This window comes from Hipposideros armiger, unplaced genomic scaffold, assembly GCF_001890085.2.
Source record: "Hipposideros armiger isolate ML-2016 unplaced genomic scaffold, ASM189008v1 scaffold_19, whole genome shotgun sequence".
Classification (NCBI taxonomy): Eukaryota; Metazoa; Chordata; class Mammalia; order Chiroptera; family Hipposideridae; genus Hipposideros; species Hipposideros armiger.
In genome coordinates, this window is record NW_017731369.1 from 6688111 (window position 1) to 6710016 (window position 21906).

General features: G+C 51.6%; 2 protein-coding genes across 2 annotated transcripts; both read left to right on the forward strand.

Annotated features, from left to right (window-relative positions):
- Window positions 1-6928: 6928 nt before the first annotated feature.
- FOXC2 (forkhead box C2) lies at window positions 6929-9621 on the forward strand. Its single transcript, XM_019634844.1, has one exon. The coding sequence runs from the start codon at window positions 7506-7508 to the stop codon at window positions 9009-9011; it is 1506 nt and encodes a 501-aa protein (XP_019490389.1). The 5' UTR covers window positions 6929-7505; the 3' UTR covers window positions 9012-9621.
- An 8103-nt stretch (window positions 9622-17724) lies between these two features.
- Window positions 17725-21624, forward strand: FOXL1 (forkhead box L1). Its single transcript, XM_019634685.1, has one exon. The coding sequence runs from the start codon at window positions 18631-18633 to the stop codon at window positions 19654-19656; it is 1026 nt and encodes a 341-aa protein (XP_019490230.1). The 5' UTR covers window positions 17725-18630; the 3' UTR covers window positions 19657-21624.
- The last annotated feature ends 282 nt before the right edge of the window (window positions 21625-21906 follow it).

Consider the following 21906-nt stretch of genomic DNA (forward strand, 5'->3'; position numbering starts at 1 on the left):
TGGCAACCCACAGCGTCAAGGAAAAAAGAAGGGTGTTTGAGAGTGATCTGTTCTTTACCCAGGTCTCCAGGCCCAGCTTGATTGCCGATTTCTCAGGGAGCTTTCCTTGCCTCCCTTCCTCCCGTTTCTGAACCTTCGCTCGCTCAGACCCGCCCCTCCCTCCCTGTATGCTGTATGATGGCCACAGCAGGGACGGAAGGAGGAGGTCCCACCCAGGTCTCAGCTCACCAGTGGGTGAGCCCGGGCAAGTCACTGGAGCTCCCCACGCGGCACTTCCTTCATCTGTAGGATGGGGTGACAGCACTCACGGCATCTGCCTCTCAGCCTTGGGGAGGGTTATCTCTGATGACCAGAACAGTGCCTGGAACAGGGCGAGGGCTCTCGGTGTGTTTTACTGAAATTAAAATTTCAACCTGCGAGCCCCTTCCAGGACAGCCTTGCGCCTGCCACCGTGTGGGAGCCAGGGAGTGCCTGACAATGTGTCCCCACTCCTCACGCAGCTTCTGCCTAAAAATAAGTGCTGGTACATGTTTGAATTGAATTCTGGGGTTTGAGCCGCTAAACGGCGGACCAGGCCTGTGTTTATGGCGGGAGGGAGGGGGTGTCTCTGAAGCCTCCAGGTGACATCCATGTGTTCCGTGTATAATGCCAGAGCATGGAGCCTGAGCCTCGCAGAGCAGAGGGGTGCTGGGTGCAGTGGGGTGCACAAGGCAGACTGGGTCAGTGCGCCTGCCTTCCTGCAGCTTATAGCTTGGTATGGGGGTGGGGCAGACAAGAAACAGGAACAGACAGGATCATATCAGACAGGGTGAAAATGAATCAGGATGAGGGGTGCGTGAGCGGGGAGGGGAAGAAAGTAGGTGGGTGGTTGGGGTAGGCCTCAGAGGAGGGGGCAAGGCAGCAAGGAACTGAGGACGAGGGACCAGGTGAAGGGCACAGCGCATGCAGAGGGCACTGGCTGTGAGGGCACACATGTGCAAAGGTCAGGGGCCAGCGGAGGCGCGTTCCTGGCTGTCGTGGGATTCCTGAAAGTGAAGAGCACCCATTGCCAGGGATGGTCAGATCCCCCAGAGAGCTGCTCTGCACTGCCGATTTCATTCTGTCCTTTAAAGGTCCTGCTGGTGCCTCCACTCGGTCATGGCCACCCTGAGATCCGGCAGTCACTGTGGGACACAGGCCGGTGCTGTCCCTGGATTGTGATTCGAAGCCTGGCTTATTCCGTGGGGCTCAGAGCACCCACCCCATGGGCTGAAAATTTGGTGAAAAACAAGTCAACTCCTCACCCCTTTCTCTCCCTGACCTTGTCCAACATCCAAAGCCCTGTCTGCACCTCCCAGGGAGCAGCCCGTTTTTTCACAGGCTCTGAGAATGAGTCCATTGACCCCACAGGGTTAATTACAGGGTTTCAAGTTGGTGATATAAAAAGCTAACATTTCATAGCTGTTCAGTCATGTGTTCAGAAGTTATGCCTTCATGCATACACCATTGACTACGTATATATAGTTAGGAAATTATATATATAGGTATGTGTCCCATATGGACTTTTTATTTATATAGACGTTTCCATTTTAACTTTTTAAGCCTCCTTTAATTGCCAAGGCCCTAACCCTGATTTCAAAGAGGCAGCAAAGTAATGGGTTAAGAGATTCTGATTCCATCACTTGGTAGCTGCAAGACTTGAGTTAGTTATTTCAGGTCTCTAAACCTCAGTTTCCTTACCTGTTAAACAGTGATACTAATAGTATCTACCCCAAAAGAGGATTAAATGAGCTGTCATGGTCAGAACATCTAGCACTGCTTAGCACACAGTATGCACACATTACATTTTCTCATATATCAGGGAAGAAAACCTTGGGAAAGACACACGTTCATTCAATACACACTTCTTGTGTATCTATTAACATGCCAAGGTACCATTCAAGGCACTGGGAATGCCAAGGAAAACAAGGCAAAGTCAGTACGTGCCGAGAAAGGAAGGGAATGTGTGGCAGACATAAGGTTGCTAAACAAATGTCAGCTAGCAGTCTGCCTGGGCACAGGGAAGACGGAACTTCCCGTTCCCTGAGTGTGTTGGGCCCATGTGACAGGCTCTGGCCAATGGGCTGTGAGTGGAAGGGACAGCACATCACTTCCAGGCTGGAACACTTCATTCCTAGGGCAGAATTTCCCTCTTTTGCCCCTGCCGAGACGACGGGAGAGATAGCCTTTGAAGGCTGGGGTTCCTGAGTGACTGTGATGAGCAGAGCTCCCGCTGAGCTGGGGTTGGCGCAAGGTGAAGTCACTGATACTTGGTGTGTTTGTTTCTGTGCATATACCAGCCTTAACTGACCAATAAGACCGTATAAGCAGATCAATTATATAGCAATATGGATAAGGGCAACTATATAGGATTTGTATGAAATGGGCAGCACAGAGAAGCGTGTCATTAACTCTTTAAGAAGAAACATGTATATTTTTAATATTCTGTTTTGAAAACATCTACAGTATTCTATTGGATTGTTTTGCATCTTTGATTGTACTAAATGTGGCGATGCTTGAATTATAAGACAGATAAACTCCTGAGAGAATCAGTGTTTTTTTTTTTTTTTGTCTTTAACAACCACTACTTGATGTAACAAAGTCCATGGCTGTTGATTGTTTTTCAGAAACTTCCACAACACAAGGAGAAGGGACACTGGGAGCCAAGTTTAGCCACCATGGTTTGCAACTTCTTCCATGGGAAGATGTTTCTTTTGTGTCACATCCTGTTTTTTTTTTTAATTTCCAGAGTAACAACGGTCCTTTTCCTCCCAATTTGTTTTTAATTTTGAAACATTTTAAACTTACAGAAAAATTGCAAGAACAGAACCCAATGGATACCCACATAACATAGGCTCAGCAATTGTTCTCAATTTACTTAGATTTTAGATACCTTTCTCTCTCCTTCTCAGTCCTCCCCCTCCCCCCGCCCCACACACACACACACACACACACACACACACACACACACACACACACACACACCTTTGGTTCAATCTTTTAAAAGTGGCAGAGATGATGACTATCAGCCGTAAATAGTTTGACATGTACCTTCTAAAAACAAGAACATGTTCTTACTTGATCACATGTAATTATCACACTCAAGAATTTTAACCTTGATACAAGATTATTATCTATTAGTACTCCATTTTCAAATTTCCCCAGGTAGTCTCAAACCTGTCCTTTATTAGTCTTTTAAAATGTCCTCCATCCAGGATCAAGTATTGCATTTAGTTATTGAGTTTCTTTAATCTTTTAACCAAGAATAGTCCTCACCTATGTTATTTTCCTGTTCGTGACACTGCCCGTTGTGAACAGTGCCCTGTCACAGCAACTCCCTGGAAAGGTCACGCTCAGTAAAATGGGCTCAGATAGTTTTCATCAAGGACACACTTTTTGTCCCAGAAAAAAGAGAACTGCTAGGAGCGGGTTGCAATGAGTTTTTAAAGAAACAGCATTGACTGTTTAACCCAAGGGTTCATGACACCCCAAGGAGCTTGTGGAAGTCTGGGACTATTCTTATTCCTGGTTCTTTTCCCTAAAACCCAAGGTATCTCCTGAGCCTAGAAGGGAAATGTTTGAAGGATACAGGGCCAAATGTATTGAAAATAGCGAGAGAAGACACGAAACTCCTTTTCCCCGTCCCCTCTTTCAGTTCTGTTGTGCCTCAAAAGCAGCTGCTGTTGCAGATGCATTTAAAAGTCTCCCTCTTGATAAAGCCAATGCCATATACATATCCAGTACATTTTTTCTGATGAATTCCCTGAAACTCATGCCACACATAGGGCAAAAAGACAGCTGCCATGGGAAAGACACGGAGAGCAATTTGTTCAACCTGGAAAAAAAAATACCCAGACTTCTAGCCACCGAAGAGGCACAGATTTTATTTGCCTAAAACCTCAGAGAATCTCCCTAGAGAGGATTTCTAGCTCCCTTGGCAGTTTCAAAGACATTTCTGTTTTCCAACAGATCATGTTCTTGACACATTGCAAAGCTTTGGAAAACGTTTTTTTGTTTTCTTGAACGATGCACCGCACACACAGTTTATTTACCTTCTCTGTAATAGATTTTTGAAGGCTTTATTCCTGCCGTGCAATGTTAAGGTGTATCCATGAGGTGTCAGCACCTTCATTGTAACCAGAACGGTCGTTTTTTTTGTTTTTTGCCTTTTTTTTTTCCCGTTTAAGAGTAGTTTCCTTGTTGGCCTTAAGGTGGCGCCAACACCACAGGTCCACCCGAGCCGCCTCCAGGTGCAGGAGCCGGTGGCACCCAGGAGAGAAAACGAGTGGTGCTGTTGGTGATGGGGAGCGGGAGTGGGGAGGTGGTAGTGGTGGTGGGGGGTGGGGGCGTGAATGACTTGAATGTCTTTTGCCTTTATCGTCGCTTACTGTCGTAGAAGCACACGGGGCCCTCTGGCCCGATTCCTCTTTCGAATCACTGGCAGTGAGGTCAGGAAAGGAAGAAAGCAAGAAATTACCATGTCCCAATCCAAAATATCCTGGCAGGTTAAAGAAAAGATCGGAAATATGGTTTTTGCAAAGTCCAGGTGTGTGGAAGGTGTTGTTTTAATAACCTGAACAAACATTTCTCCCGGAGTCCTACTGAGCGGAGAAGAAACCTAATTCCAGGGGCAAAGGAAAATGTCTCTCTCACCTTTTCTGTCTTGATTATAAGAATTTCTTTCCTCCTACCCCCACTTTTTTTTAGGGGGGGAGGTAATAATTTTGGCAACTCAATCCAGTTCTTTTTAGATGACATTGGTTTAAACCTGGACACGCTTGTAAATGCAAACTCAGGCAGAAACTGACCTTTTTGCATTTATTTTCCATGGTTCTTAGCTATTTTGGGTTTTACCCTGTTCTGTGATAAAGCTTTTTTAAAGCACCTCGTAAAAGCAGAGTAAATAATATTCTGTGGAGTGTTTCTTGATCAATAGTTTGCGCGTTTCCAGTAAAATTGTGAGCAGAACTCGGAGTGCCTGTCACGCACTCCAGAAGAAAGGCACTTTTTGCCAGTTTTTAAAAGATGGATGTTAATGTACTAGAGGTATTAAAAAATAATAAAGTCGTAGTGGGAGTTGGGGGGGTGGGAGAACCTCAAACCATTCACCTGTGAGCTGAGGACTGGGTGGCTTTATTTTACTTCGTTCCAAAAAATAATCAAGTTAGAAGAACTCAGAGCAGCCAGAAAAAAATACAGTGAGTGTTTCAGAAGCAGAATATTTGAGGTAATAGGAACCTGTTTTGCACTTTCTCTTTGATTTTTATGATCATGAGGTAACACCATACGTAGACAATGCACATACATATATTTTCTTTTGTTCTTTTATTGAAAATGAATGCGATGGCCCCAATTCTTTCTATTCACCTCCCCAAATTTAAGAGTGAAGGGTAGATTTCTCTCTCATACCCTTTTCCTGGGAATCTAATAAGCAACTGATGGAAGAGTTAGGAGGGGGAAGGAAACCTGCAACAAAAGTTTTATCTGGTCTTCTTCCCTACGCAACCGGACGGACAACTTCCAGAAGAATTCTGACCAGCATCTAGCCCTTCTTATGGGGGTCCCTCCCTTTCAGGGGAAGCGGGCATAGAGAGGTCCGATTATTCGAGGTGTAGAAGGAATAAATACTCAGTCCACAAATAAACAAACTTTCCGGGATTCCTAGAGAGAAGGAGAAAGCTTGGAAGAGCAAGGACCCCGAATCGCTTCAGGTCCATATCCCGAAAACTCTCTCTGGGAGTGTTTTAACCGTTTGCAATCGCTTACCCCGTCCTCTCACGGAGCCCCGGAGCCCAAATAACGTCTCAAACACCAACCAACCAAACAAGACCGAAATATAGAGAGTCTGCTGGGAGAACCCCACGGGGGCTTTGCCGGGAGCGCGAGGAGGGACTGCGCTCGAGTGGGTATTTCAGGCGTCGGCCAGGGCCAGGAGTCCGCGCTAGGGACGCGCGCCGTGGTGCGAAGCCCCCGCGGAAAGCCGCTGGGTTTCTCCGCTCGGGCTCTGCCTGGCCCGGGGCTCGCTGCATTGTTCCCGGCTTTCGGGAGCGCGGGAGTCAGCTCGGTCAAAGGGAATTTCTTTCCCGGAAAAAGGAGCCACGCTGCAAAGCTGGAGTCGGTGGGCTGCAGGCGTCTACACGGGAGGGGAAAGGGGGAACTGAGCAAAATTATTTTACTGTCCTCCCCAAATTCCGCAAAACTGCTCACGACGACGCGGGTGATTTACCGAATCCATGGCGAATTTAAAGGATTAAATTCTCAAGATATTGCCACTTTCCCGCTCCGCCTTTCCCTTATAGACGCCGTGGCCCGCCTCCGCAGGTGGGGGCGAGGGGCATTCCATTTCTATAATTTACCCCTAAAACCTTTATAGCTTATTTTTTGACGGCCCCGAACTTGGAAACTACTTGTTGATTATTAATTATTTGCTTAAATAATGACAACATTCAGGGGAGGCCCCTTCCATGCCAATCCAGTCCGTTTGCTTTGACTCCATTACACCTGGACCCCGATAATTAGGAAATCTAATTATTCGCCTCATCATTCATTAATAAGAAAAATAGTCCCAGGGTTTTTGCTACTTACAAGGTCTTTGGGGAGAGAGATATTTGACTACATTAATCAATTCGATTTTATATTTCAAACTAACATTTTTTCTGCAAAGTAGCGTCGCTTTTTTCTTTTTCCTCTGGGCACGTGGGCCCATTAACTAAAATGTGATAATAAAATAAAATTTAATAAGATGTAACTCTTTTCTTGAAAAAAATCTTTTCAAGTTAAGACCAAGCTGCATTAAAGTCTGGCTCTGCTCGGCTGGGTCTTAGAGCCGACGGATTCCGGCGCTCCTCGCCCTGATTGGTGCCAACTCCCCATAGCTGTCAGGTTATTGGTCCAAAGTTCCCGGAGGGGGCGTGGCCGGAGGAAAGTAAAAACTCGCTTTCAGCAAGAAGACTTTTGAAACTTTTCCCAATCCCTAAAAGGGACTTTGCCTCTTTTTCCGGGCTCGGCAGGGCAGCCAGTCTGGACCCCGTCTCGCTGACCCTCAGGGCTACCGATTTGCTGGGGGGCTTGGAGAGCCGCCTTCCCCCTCTTGGCACGGACCGGGAGCCCGGCCTTGGTCCACCGCGCGTGTGGCTTCTCCTCTGCGTCCCCGGCGGCCCGCCTGGGCTGCCACCCTCCAGGTCCCGAGAGCGAGTGAGCAAGCGAGCAGGGGCCGGCGATGCGCTCGCGCGGGGCGCGCCCTCCAGGATGCTGATCCGCCCGGTCCGCTGAAAACGAGCGCCCCTTCTCCGTCTGAAGGCGGGCGCCGAGCGCCGGCGCCTCCTCCACCTCGACACCGAGGCTTCCAGGCGCCCGGGGCTCCCCCCACCGGCTCCCTTCCTCTCTCGTTCGCTCTCTCGCGCTCGCTCTCTCTTCCTCTCTCGCTCTCGCAGGGCCTTCCTCCCGGTCGGTGCGCGCAGGCGGTGGAGAGCCGTCTCGGACGCAGCATGCAGGCGCGCTACTCAGTGTCCGACCCCAACGCCCTGGGAGTGGTGCCCTACTTGAGCGAGCAGAATTACTACCGGGCGGCGGGCAGCTACGGCGGCATGGCCAGCCCCATGGGCGTCTACTCGGGCCACCCAGAGCAGTACGGCGCGGGCATGGGCCGCTCCTACGCGCCCTACCACCACCACCAGCCCGCGGCGCCCAAGGACCTGGTAAAGCCGCCCTACAGCTACATCGCGCTCATAACCATGGCGATCCAGAACGCTCCCGAGAAGAAGATCACCCTGAACGGCATCTACCAGTTCATCATGGACCGTTTCCCCTTCTACCGGGAGAACAAGCAGGGCTGGCAGAACAGCATCCGCCACAACCTCTCGCTCAACGAATGCTTCGTCAAGGTGCCCCGCGACGACAAGAAACCCGGCAAGGGCAGCTACTGGACCCTGGACCCGGACTCCTACAACATGTTCGAGAACGGCAGCTTCCTGCGGCGCCGGCGGCGCTTCAAGAAGAAGGACGTGCCCAAGGAGAAGGAGGAGCGGGCCCACCTCAAGGAGCCGCCCCCGGCAGCTTCCAAGGGCGCTCCAGCCGGGCCCCCCCTAGCGGACGCCCCCAAGGAGGCCGAGAAGAAGGTGGTGATCAAGAGCGAAGCTGCGTCGCCGGCGCTGCCGGTCATCACCAAGGTGGAGACGCTGAGCCCCGAGAGCGCGCTGCAGGGCAGCCCGCGCAGCGCGGCCTCCACGCCCGCCGGCTCCCCCGACGGCTCGCTGCCCGAGCACCACGCAGGCGCGCCCAACGGGCTCCCGGGCTTCAGCGTGGAAAACATCATGACTCTGCGAACGTCGCCACCGGGCGGCGAGCTGAGCCCGGCGGCGGGGCGTGCGGGCCTGGTGGTGCCGCCTCTGGCGCTGCCCTACGCCGCCGCGCCGCCCGCCGCCTACGGGCAGACGTGCGCTCAGGGCCTGGAGGCCGGGGCGGCCGGGGGCTACCAGTGCAGCATGCGCGCCATGAGCCTGTACACGGGCGCCGAGCGGCCGTCTCACATGTGCGTCCCTTCCGCGCTGGACGAGGCCCTCTCGGACCACCCGAGCGGCCCCACGTCGCCCCTGAGCGCCCTCAACCTCGCCGCCGGCCAGGAGGGCGCGCTCGCCGCCGCCGGCCACCACCACCAGCATCACGGCCACCATCACCCGCAGGCGCCACCGCCGCCGCCGGCTCCCCAACCCCAGCCCGCGCCCCAGCCCGGGGCCGCCGCGGCCCAGGCGGCCTCCTGGTATCTCAACCATAGCGGCGACCTGAACCACCTCCCCGGCCACACATTCGCGGCCCAGCAGCAGACTTTCCCCAACGTCCGGGAGATGTTCAACTCTCACCGGCTGGGGATTGAGAACTCGACCCTCGGAGAACCCCAGGTGAGCGGCAACGCGAGCTGTCAGCTGCCCTACAGATCCACGCCGTCCCTCTACCGCCACGCCGCCCCCTATTCCTACGACTGCACGAAATACTGACCCGGACCCGGACGCTCTGGCTTCGCCTCCCAGACGCGACCCTCTCAGACAGTTCAGGCTGCAGAGACGCAAAAAGAACCAAACACATCCACCAGCTTTTTCTCAGACCCGGGAGCAGAGCGCGCGCGCGCCAGCCTCAGTCCTCTGGGAAGCTGCAGGTAACTTTAATTCGCCGCCCCGTTTCTGAGATCCCCAACAAGCCCCTGTGAAGGGAGGCAGCCCAACGAAATGAATATTGATTTTAAAATCCCTCTCCCCTACCAGGATGGCTGTGCTCTCTGCTCCACACGGGGTTTCCAAAATTAAGTTATGGACCAAATCCCATAGCGACCCAGTAATGACTCTCTGTAGGGGGTCTCTATAGATTTTGTATGTGCTATGTGTAATTTTAAATTTCTCTAACCGTGCTGTACAAATGTGTGGATTTGTAATCAGGCTATTTTTGTTGTTGTTGTTCAGAGCCATTAATATAATATTTAAAGTTGAGTTCACTGGATAATTTTTCATCTTGCCCAACCATTTCTAACTGCCAGATTGAAAATTCAAAAATAGCTATGTGGGGTTCCCCCCCCCCTGTACAATTATGAAATATAATTCATTTCCCAGTTGTAGGTCTTTTACAAAACAAGAAAATAATTTATTTTTTGTTGTCGTTGGCAGAGAAAGAAATCAAGTATCTGATACTTTTTATTTACAAAGTGTGATGGTTTTGTATAGTAGAGTCCCTCCCTGAGCATTCCTAAAAGAAAAAAAAAACTAAAAAATTTAACTTCACCTGTGTTTGTCTTATGTGGTCTTAATTGTTGTACTTACCTTAAAATAAACCCATGTTGTTCTTCTGCCCAAAAACCAGTGTGTTTGTGTTCTCGCATTTTTAAAAAAAAAACAAGGTGTCTTTGCAAATCCACCTGTTTTGATTATTTTTGTTACACAGGTGGGTAAATGTATAGACGTATATACATAGATGATCACAGAGGAATGGGCGCACGCCCCTATTGTGTTGTTCGTGGCAGAAAAGGCTTTCGATTAATTCTAAATCTCACCCTGGTGGAGGCAATGGAGAAACAGTCCTGGTTGGATGCGGCTGCCTGAAGGACTGTATGCCGTAATGTCATTTGCTATAATACGTTTTGCTAAAGGCAGAAAAACATGCCAATTGTCAAAACAAACAATGCCATTCCATCTGAATGTCCAGCCATCCCCAATTTAGGAGGGGAAGGAAAAACATTTTCCATTCGCTAGCTACAAACCAGGGGGAGTCCTGCTTTCCCTGGATTTCCTAAAATGCGGACTTCCTCACCCACTGTAATGGTTTTTCAGAGAAGGACTTGCACTGGGCCGGTGACTGTCCAAAGGGGATGGAGTCTGTAGCGTTTAATGACCACCCCAGGTGGTGACCAGATCAGAAGTGGGTTTCAGACCTCTTTACTTCTCGATTTAATTTCTAAATTTTTACCCTATTGCAGTGAAAAATTGTAAGAACCTCGTTGCCCTTCAAAAATAATTTCCAATGCATTTAGAGTTCTAAATTTATTAACTTTTTCAGGACTATAACTAATAGGGAGATTATTTTTCTTTTCAATTTTGATATGTCGTCTTTTTTATTTTTAATAGCAGTGCAGCCTTTGTGAAACATGGCTGAGGGGAAATTACTTTGTTATCTATTTCACGGGCCGAAACCTACAACTCCCCTGCTGGTGTCTGCGTGTGACTGTGGGGGCCAGGGCTCCCAAATGGGAATATTTCCCACCCCAGCAGGTGAGCTGTACCTTGCCAAGGGCCAAGCTCCTTGTGAAGGTAACGTTTCAGGTGAGGGTGATTTTCCAAAAGGTGATTTTCCTTGATGCAGTGGCGTTGAATGTAACCTGGGTGTTGTGGTGTTGTTTTAAACATGGCATTTTTGTCTCTATATTATGCTGAGATAGAATTGGGGGCAAGTTTCAGCATAATTTTCCCCATATGTGTGACACAGAGTCTTCCAATCTGTGGCCCCAGAGGTGGCATGTGGTTAACACTGAAAAGCTGCATTTTATTCCTTTTCATAATGCGCAGGAACGGGGAGCCCCAGTGGGCTTGGTGCTGGACTTTCAGCAGGCCTCCAGGCCACAGTGTTTTGGTTGAGTGAGCTGGACCAGCCAACTACAGAGAGAGAGGGAGAGAGAAAGAGAGAGACCTCTTCGATGAGCTGTAGAGAGAGGCAGCCCAGCTCCTCGCCCAGCGCTTTGCCCAGCTCGGGCACGCTGGTTTCATTTTGCTCCTGTTCTCTTTATGGTCTTTGCCGCAGGAGAGGAGAGTAGTCTAGCTGGCTTTCTCCTCTCTCAGATGTTTCCAAGAGTCCTCCCTGAAAGCTTGTCCTCCTCTTAAGATTTGGAACTCAGACCATGTCCGAGAGACACGTGGAGAATAAAGGAACGAGAAATGGGATGGAGTGGGGCGAGGCCCCCTGTGCTGCTTCTGAAACTGCCCCAGATTTTCTACCTTTGGGAAGGCTTCTGAAAGAAATCCCTGCTGTGTGTGGACCAATCACTGGAGTAGGTAACTCCGGAAGGTCCCTCCACCCCCATCAGGTGGAGGCCAAGGTGAGGGGCCCTTCCATTCCATCGAGAATGTGGGGAACTTGGGGGACTGTGTTTGGGGCTTTATCCAGGAGCCAGAGTGGAAGGGTGTATCAGGCCAGGCGCATTGGGTCACTCCCAGACCACCCACCCCTCCCAGGCTAACACAGTCTGAGGCCCTGGGGGCAGAGGTAGGTGTGGATCAGTGCCCAAAGGCTGCCCATGTGCTGGGCACTGAGCTCAGAGTTGGCTCAGTCTTGCCTTCACAGCCCCAATGCAGACCTGCGGCCTAGGGGCTTGGCTGCGGCCTCAGGGCGTCTGTTGCTCCCCATGGAGTGGGAAGATCCCGCAGCTCTTCCCAACACCTTGAGCAGCGTGGAGCCCAGGCACTGGCCCGGCTGCCTTGCACGTCTCCGTGGCCACCCTGCATGTCTGCTGCCTGGCGCAAAGACTGTGTACCAGGCACAGGCTGCTCCTAGGAGACATTCGCTGCCCCTTCCTTTGGCCACTGGGTCCTTGGGAGGCCCAGGGCCTTTCAGGAAAAGGGGAAAGGAGGTTGGTGATGGAAAGGCCCAAAAGCCCCTCACAGGCTGCCTGGCCTCCTGCTGGGGAGGGGGGGCGCTCTCTGGTCCACAGGAACGCAGTTTGCATGAAACCATGTCTGATAACCATGTTCCTTCCTGACCCAGTAAGATACAGCTCGGAGGGTCTCAAAGATACTGCAAAAACATGGAAGCAACCTGAACACCACAGCAGAAACCATTTCCCTCGAAGTTAACCCCGCATCCCGGACTGGCTTTGGCTGGGTAGACTGTATCTCTAAACAGGATCCAGTTTTGACAGATATGGGACACCCTGAGAGACCCCGTGGTCTCTGAGCATGCCAACCTGTCCGAGCCCTGAGAGGCTGCAGCTGGATTAGCCTCTGCTTCTTGTAAGACTCAGAGAGATGCCCCAACCTCATCGCTTTCAGGGAGAAGGGACTGCTGGTATACTGCGTAGCTCCAGCCTCTGTCCCAAGGCTGGACTTGGGTCTGTAGCTAGCTGGCCCTCCCCGCCCTGGTTCAAGTGGCCTGTCCCCATGAACACCAAAATCAGTGGTGACTTACATCCTCAAATTGCTGGAGCACTGGGCTAGGAGTTAGAAGACCACATCTTGCTGTGAACAAACCACTTTCCCACCCTGGCCTGGGTCTTCTCATCTGTAACAAGACCAAGAGAGTGTAAGGACTTTGGGGGCAGCTCAGCACTTTCCCTAACTCTTTTGCCTGGGTTCCTGTCACGGGCCCTCAATTATCCTGGCTCCCCTTCCCAGCCGGCAAGAAATGAAGATTCGATGTTGGAGGGAAGAAAACGCAGGGTCCTGGGAACTTCGGCACTTGGCTCATAAATCTTCCGGGGTCTATCTCCTCCCCTCTACCCCAAGACAGCCTGGGGGTCACCTCTGGGCCTGGGAGAGGCTTGTGAGCTGCACTCAAAGCACAAAGAGTGGAGTTCCCAGGTCCCCCTCAACTCCCCCTCCCCCAAAAGAAAATCCCCCCAAACAAAAAAACCCAACCGAGTCCTGGTGGCATTTGCTTCCTGGCTCCTCTCCCCAACCCAAATCCAAAAAATTGAATGGGGTGTTGGGCAAGGTTCGCCCAATCGGAATTTATTGATAATTACAAAACTGAGGTGGGTGGGGAGAGTGACACCAAGAAAAGACACACATGACTAATGTGCAGAACCGAGTTTCTTGAGAATGTGCTGGGGTTTTGGAGCCTATGCTTGGCACCTTGTGGAATGTGTGTCCGTGTCATCCCCATGCACTCCTGATTCCCAGTGTGGTGGACAAGTAGAGATCCGAGGGTTTGTGCCTTAGGGGTAGACAGGCCAGGGACAGCTGGGGGGCTGGACTCCAGGTGAGCAGGACCCACTAGGTCTGAGCCACCAGTGACTGCCTCCTGGCACCACATACTTGAAATGCTTTCCCAAACTTTGAGAAGCATTCACTGCCTGCCTCTTTCTTTCGTGGCCTCAGCTCTCCGGGGTGTTTGAAATGTTTGCTTTTTGACATAGGCATGTGAGGAAGGGGGTGGAATGTTTTAGGGAGCTTGGAAGGCTAGGCATCCACAGTCAGGGACAGGCCACTGCGCCTGGGAAGATGCCACCGCCTGGACTTGTGCAAGCCTTTCCCTTGCTTTTGCAACATGCCTGCTGTGCAGTGAAGGCAGAGAGACGCAGCTTGTAGACTTGGGTTCTTGAATGTGTCTCTCTGGCGCTATGGTTTTTTCCAGTGTCAGACTTGTGAGGACTTTATCCTGGGGCTGTGAGGGTGTGAAAAGTTGAAGTGGAAGGAAGGGGATGGGTTGACAGATTGATGAGCTTGCTGGCATCGCAGGTCCCTTTAAGGGAATGGAATTGGGGAGCATTGGGAAGGCGTTCCTCACCTCCTAAGCCTGGGGGTACAGCTTTGTGCTCAGTCTATGCCCACTCAGGCTGGGAGGTCAGGGAGGCCGCTATGACCCCTGGCTTAGTGGCTCTTGGCCCTGAGCCTTCCCTTTCCCAGCAGCCCCTCTGGGCTCTCTCTGCTACCAGCAGAGCCTTTCGGAGCTGAAGCCACACGTGCCAGCTCAGGCCCTCTGCACAGGCCAGCTGAGGGTTCATGTGATCTTGGGCAAACTACCCACACTTCTGCAAGCTCATTTCTCAACTGAAAAACAATAGGATCATCGAATAGGGCTATTGTCAGGATAAAGGAATCCAACACATATCAGGAAAGTGCTTTGATACCGCCCAGTCCATAGTAAAAACTCACTGTGATCTCTTAGGGTTTACTGGGATAACAGAAGAGAAAATAACCTTTGGACTCAAATAACTGCACATCTCAGGCAAAACTGCTTGGGCAGGGCAGTGCACATGCCCTAATTGCCCCTGCTTAGACCCTTTAAATCGCTTCCAGAAGTGAACAAGGTGAGCTCTAAAGAAATCAGTATTTCGGAAAGTCCTGCCCAACTCTCAGGGCTTCACTCAGCATCAGCTGACCAGCCAACAGTTACCATCATGGCTCAGTCCCCCCTCCATCCCATCACAGAGAAGCAGCAGAAGACCCTGCTCCCCGGTCCTTTCAAAGTGGGAGAGGACGGGAGAGAAGGAGAGAGTCTTCTGGGTTTTGGTAGCACGTAAGTGAGGACTCTGGGTCTCCTACTTATAATGGTCCAAATCTCACAGAGGTATGGGGGTGCCGCATACCTCTCCTCTCTGGAGGAATCCCCTCCCTTTTCTTACTCCCAGCACATCTCTCTGAGCCTCTGTGGACATCTGAGGTTGTCAGACCTCAGAGAACCCACCTTTAGAGGAAACCATGTGGGTTCCCATCCTTGTTTTGTTATTTACTACCTCTCATATCTTAGGGTGTTCTGTGCCCTGCCTCAGTTTCATCACCTGTGAAATGGGCAAGTCCCCTGTCTTTATACATGCTTCGAGGGTTCTCAAGTGAACTTCCACAGGTCCCTAATGTAATTGTTTTCCTGGCTTTGCAACACTTCCTAGTGGGAGCCCTGAGGTGAGTTAACTTCCTGCCCTCAGTTTCCGGATCTGCAGAATGGAAAAGATCAAGATTTGTGTTTCTTAGGGTTATGGTGAGGATGGAATGACCTAACCAAATGCACATATGATAGAATTATATATATATATATATATATATATATACACACACACACACACATATATGTATATATATACATATCTATGTATGTGTGTGTATATATATATATATATATAATTTGTTAACTGTCTTCACACTTAGAACGTGATGCACATACTTGGAGAGATGATTCTGATCATCATTAACTTGACTCTGCTTTTTTATTTACCGTCGGAGCAAGGAAAGGTAGATGCCCCTGGTGGTGAGCCGGCAGTGATTAGAATTCATCCCTCCCCCTCAGCCTCTTTTTCTGAGGCCTCTTTGGTCCAGGCTGGTGCCTGGGCTCCGACCAACCTGCCCAAGGCGAAGGCTTTCTCCTGAAAGGTGGGGGCTGGCAATGGTACTGTACCATCTGCCCTCATCCCACACTGAGCTCGATTTCTGCTGGAAGCGCTGAGGTCCTTTCCGGAGCATCCGGGCATCTCAAGGTTTTCCTGCAGACTGGTTGAGGCGCTTGCACTGACTTCAGAGATGAATGTACTTTTCTGGGATCTGAAGACTTAAGAACCTGCAGGGAACTTGCAGTGTCTCTCCCTACCTGGCTCTCTAGGACATCCACTCCGCCCCGCTCTCTCGCAGGCTCGGCTGCCCCTGCGGACCCCAATGGGCCTCTGCTCTGTCCTCACGCGACAGAGCTTCCGCACGAGGGCGCATCCGCTCTCGGACGCTTGGGGCTTGGGCCATGCGCTCCCCGGAAATACACCCCAGCGAGGTCCTTCCCACCGCAGCTCCTCCAGTTACAAAACCTCTTCACCTGGGAGCCCAGGATTCATCCCTGATCAAGAAACGGGTAGGGGCGCCAGGCCGGAGTTCCACGGCTGGAACTTCTAAGGATATGTTACAAACTTCTGCATACGCGCGGGGCTGGATGTGCCTCTGCAGACCGCGACTAGAACTTGGGTTTTTCTTTTTTTCCGCGTTTACTATCAGTGCCCCGCCCATTAGCCACGCGTGTCTCCGCCTGTGTCCAGCCCATGCCCAAATTGGGTGGTGTTTATTCTTATACGAATTCAAGCTCGGATTTGCCTTAGAATTTTGAAGAAGCGTCGCTGCAGCGTGCCTTTCGGGAGAGGCACTGATGTGCGTGCTGGACTCCTGGTGCCGGGGAAGCTCCGGGTGCGGAGGTGGGGGGAGGGGTGCGTCGTGACGCCCGTTTATCTCTTGCTCTGGGTCTGTTAGAGCGGGAGCCGAGGCTGGAAACGAGCTGGATCCAAACTTAAGCTTGCTGGGGAGCGCTGGTCTGGAGAGGCTGGGGGACCCAGGGGACTGTGGGACCCGCGGGTTGTAAAAGAGGGGGCATTGAGGCTCTTTTTTTTCAGGATTGAAAGGGGTGCTCCGGTGAGAGCTTGAGACAGCGCCCCGCCCCCTCCTGGCAGGAGGGCCATCCTCAAGACCTAGGCCAGAGTAGACTGGGCCGGACGGTTGGCCTGAGTTAGAAATGCAGCGCCCTGGACAGAGGCGTGGAGGTGTCCTAGGGCCTGGCATGCAGCTCCCACAAGCCGGGCCTGCTCCCAAACCCGTTTTTCGACCCTGATTGCCACGTCCTTTTTGGTATTTCAAACGTACCCGCTACCCCGCGGGCTATCCGGAACCCCCAAACACAGGAGTTACTTTCTGGGCTCCCCATTTGGAGTGACATTCTCCTGAGTGCTCTCAGCCAGTCTGCAGCATAGTGACACCTTTCTGTGGCAGCAGCAGCAGCAGCAGCAGCAGTTCCTCACCATTCTTAATGCAAGTTTAGTGCCTGTCTCCCCATTCCGGGTGGGAGCCAGGCGTGGGCCATTTCTATGCCCACCTGCCTCCCTACCCCTCCCTTTTCCCTTTGGAGTCGCTAATTCAGTTATCCCAAGTGCTTTTTTTTTCTTTTATAAAATATTCAGCAGAGAGCATAAGCGGGAACTAGTCACGCTACATGCCCCCTGCCCCCCCACACACACGTGATGGAGTGAGGGCAAAGACACCTCCTTCTGAACTGGCATCATTCAAGGCTTTTGATTCAAATCGTGACGTGGCTAAATGTAAAATAAGACGGGGTGAGGGGTGCTTGCACCCCAGGGTGAGTGGGTGGGTCGGGGGAGAGCAAGCAGGCTTTCCAAATGCTTAATGTAATCACGGGCCAGCTGCGTGCACTTGTAAAGTTGTTATAACCCCCCTCCTTGTTATAAACAGGAAAGCGCAGAATATAAAGCAAGAGACCCGCATTCACAAATACCAGCTCTCCTGCGCCAGCTGCCAAATTCCCCTTTTATGGTGTTTCTTGCTTGCAGCCTCAGACCCATCAGAAAGACCTTAGTTTCTCCCCGCTGAACTCTCCACTCGGGTTTATTCTGAAACTTCCCTCAGCCGACCTGGGGACCAGGTAACCCACGCCCTCTCCAGCTCCTCAGCGCCGGGGGATGCTTTGGCTTCCGGAAAAGTTGGGCTCCTGGAATCCTCTTCCCCGGGTCCTCAGGGAGCACTGGAGGTCAAGGCTTGCTGCCTCTGGGATACCAGGCCCCTAGCGAGCGAGCGCCCAGACTCCTGCGGGGAGTGCCCAGGATCTTTTCAAGGAGGACTGCATCCCTTTTTCATCAGACTCCCAAACCTTTTAGATAGAGACGCCTTCCCCCCCAACATATGTAAAAGCTTTCAAAGACCTCAGAAGGCTTTTTGTGATACTGTGCCATCTCTACATCTCCTATTAAGCCTGGGAAAGAAAAAAACAACAACAACAACCTTATGTGGGAGGCCCTGGTATTACGGGGCTCCCCCAGGCCTGCGGTAAAACTCACCCCTGTGCCCCGCCCCCGCGCCATCTCCACCTCTCCTTCCTGGCGGGGCAGACCCCACTCCCAGCCACCGAGGTCCACATCCTGCCTCACTGACTGTGTGTGCTTACAGCGTCAAGGGGTGGACGTGATATTTCAAACATCAGATCAGTGCGTTTATATATTGGGTGCCCGGAAATTTTTCCAAATAAACACAGCTTGATTCAACTTGGGTGGGCGGACTTATCAACAGACTAATTCTATAAACAAATGAAGGAATAGCCCCGAAACCGATTGGCTGGTATCAAAAAGACACGTGGAGGGAAAAGCTTGGAGTTTTTCAGCAATGAAATTTTAATTAATGTGGGTGGGCTGAGAACACAACGACTGTTTATCATAGACAATTTATTTTCCAGCGTTAAGTCAACATATAATAGCAAACTTACAACAATTATTTAACATTTTTAAAGCCATGAAGAAGGGACAGAGCGCGGAGCGGCCGGGGAGAGCGGCAGAACCGGAGGCAGACGCACGGCAGGCTCCCCGGGAGGGCCCTTGCCGCGCTGGGCGCAGTCCCTAAGCCGCCCCGGTCGCCTGCGTCGCAGGGGGCGCAGCGCCGGTTCCCGCCCGCCATGAGCCACCTCTTCGGTCCCCGGCTGCCTGCCCTGGCCGCGTCGCCCATGCTCTATCTGTACGGCCCCGAGAGACCCGGGCTGCCTCTGGCCTTCGCCCCCGCGGCCGCTCTGGCCGCCTCGGGCCGGGCGGAGCCCCCCCAGAAGCCGCCCTACAGCTACATCGCGCTCATAGCCATGGCAATCCAGGATGCGCCCGAGCAGAGGGTCACGCTCAACGGCATCTACCAGTTCATCATGGACCGATTCCCCTTCTACCACGACAACCGGCAGGGCTGGCAGAACAGCATCCGCCACAACCTCTCGCTCAACGACTGCTTCGTCAAGGTGCCCCGCGAGAAAGGGCGGCCGGGCAAGGGCAGCTACTGGACCCTGGACCCTCGCTGCCTGGATATGTTCGAGAATGGCAACTACCGGCGCCGGAAGAGGAAGCCCAAGCCGGGCTCCGGGGCCCCGGAGGCCAAGCGGGCCCGTGCGGAGACGCAGGAGCGCGGCGTAGATGCGCAGCCGGAGGCGGGGAGCGGAGGAGGACGCCCGGGCCCCGCGACCCCCAGCCACGAGGGAGCGCCCTCGCGCCTCTGGCCCCTCCGGGAAGTCTCCTCCACGCCGGCGCCCTTCCTCTGGCCCGGGCCAGCGTCCCCAGAGGAGGACGCGGGCGACGCTGTCCAGGGCGCTGGGGCCGTGGCCGTGGGCCAGCCCGCGCGCCCAGGATCCCCTCCGCGCCCTGCCTCGCGCAGCTCTCCGAAGAGCTCCGACAAGTCCAAGAGCTTCAGCATAGACAGTATTCTGGCAGGACGGCAGGGCCAGAAGCCGGCTGGAGGGGCCGAGCTCTCCAGGGGCGCCAAGCAGGGGCCCGGCGGCTGTCTCAGCACCTCGCTTATGGCCACCTCCGCTAGCTTCCGTCCCCCTTTCAACGCTTCCCTGATGCTCGACCCGCACGTCCAGGGCGGCTTTTACCAGCTCGGGATCCCTTTCTTCTCCTACTTCCCTCTGCAGCTCCCCGACACCGTGCTTCACTTCCAGTAAAGCAAACTGGCTCCGTTCTTTCCCCTGCCTTGGTCAGAGCGCCTCGTGAGCCACCTCGGCTCCCGCCGCTGGGGGCAAGGAGCCACTTTTAAAAAAAATGATCTTTTTCCTCGGCTGAGGTGTGGATCCTGGGAAGTGTTTCCAACTCCGGCGCGCAGGTGGGCATGCCTGCCTGCCTTCTCCAAGGGGACCTCCCCAGAACCAGGAAGGGCGTCAGAGTTTAAAAGACCCTGCCTCACTGGGACTTGAGCGTCTCAGACCACCTACGGTGGGAACAGGAGAATTCTTTGACCTTAGGTCAATCTAATGGCGGGATCTTCCGCCACCCACCACAGGTCCTGCGTGTCTAGGGCATGTGAGGGCCCAGATCACCCAAGGGCAGGACAGACAGGCGCAGTGTGGTTGTTTCAATCTGAAAGCCACCGTCTGACCATTGCCAGCTGGATTGTCACTGTGACTCAGGCTTTTTGGCTTTGAACCATCTGGGTGATGGGTGCTCACAGCTGGGTTTGTTGTTCCTGAAGTTGTGGGGACGCCTGCGTGGGGTGTGTGTGACCCCCGTTTTTCAGGTTCTTTGGCAGATCTAGGGCCTGGTGAGGATTTACGACCAATGCCCAGGTGGAAGATGAGAAACCACACTTTTATTTTAACTAGAGAATTTCTCTGTCTCTCTCTTTTTGTTTTTCTATACAGTAAAGGGAACATGTTCTAGGCTTTGCGTAAATACTTGACTCTTTTTACTATAATGATTGCCCAGTGAAAATGTTTATATTAACAATTTCTGTTAAGAAAGCGCACTCTATATAATATAGCATCGTGTTACATGATAGCTCATTAGTCAAGACTCATCTTTTCTAACGCATGCATGTTACCAACAATAGCAGTCGTCCTATCTTTTTGCTTTTGTTTTTAAGGGAGCAGAGATTTCAGGGAAGACCGGAAGTATGTGAAGGGGAGGGAAAATGTCTCGAACAACATAAGATTTTCAATTTCCATGTTTTTTTTTTCAAGATCTAGGTTTGATTGTTGCTGCATTTTCCAGAATTGTGTAGTGAAGGACTACTATTCATCAAAAAAGTCGGGTGAAACAAACACACGAAAAGCAGGTAGAGGGAGAGATGGGTTAGTGCTGGGAAGAATCAGGGACTCTGCTGGTGTCTGCTGAAGGTGGCTCTCTGGACCCCAAAGAACCGTGAGGCATGGTGGGAGGATTCTTTCAGACATTCCCAGTCTGTGACCCTTCTCCTCCCTCCAACCTCTACCCAGCAGACCCAGAGCCTGCAGCGGAATAAACCCCTTATGGAGGTGACTAGGAGTCTGGTGGGAGGGATGGGCCTCATGGGAGAGGTCTGCAACAAAGATCTGGTTAAGAAAATGAGATATCCACAATCCCATTCAGCTTGGAACTTCCGGGAAATGCATCTAACCTCTTATGGTACCTCTCTTTGGATTGTCTTAGGGGTTCTGACACTTGATTTCTTGAACCTCCAAATTACTTTAATTTTATCTGATGTGGGAAAGGCACAATAAGTCATGAGTTCTTGGAGGTGGGCTGAGATAGGTCTTTAAAATAACTTTTTAAATGGTTTTCAAGACTGATATAAAAACGAACACAAATTTTACATCCAGAGAGCCTGTTGGTTAATATGTAGGACAAGCATAATAATTTAATAAGTAGTAGGCACAGAGCTGACTTTCTGAGAATTCATCCTTAATGCCATGTGCCACTGACTGATAAATGTTTCCCTGACGACATTCTACTGAGGCTGGTGGGAATACTTTAGTGAGCTGCAGAGTGTCCCTGACTTTAAGAACTTTGAAGAGATCCCATTGTTGAGATCCAGGCTCACTGTGATTCTCTTATAATGTGGTGGAAGGGCTGTCATTGGCTATTTTGTTATCCCAAAGTCTCAGCCTCTGTGAATAAAGTTGATTTTTTTCATTAACCTCTCAGTGACTGGTTCAGTGGATTACTTGGGGGGAATAATAAACAAACAGTGTAATAAGAAAGAGGAGACTGGGATTATGTCCGGGAACCCTGTCAGCATCTCAGGGGACTTTAGGGCCTGGATCAGAAAAGCAGTGGATACTGCCTAAATGTCAAAAAGTAAGATCAAAATTCTTACTGTCTAAGATACGTTTTAAAAATTTTTTTGTTTGTGTGCATGTTTGATTTGCTAGCTTGTGTGTTTCGTTAATTTATGATTGCTGTTTTCTGGAGAAGCCAATTATTGAATATTGCCATTTTAA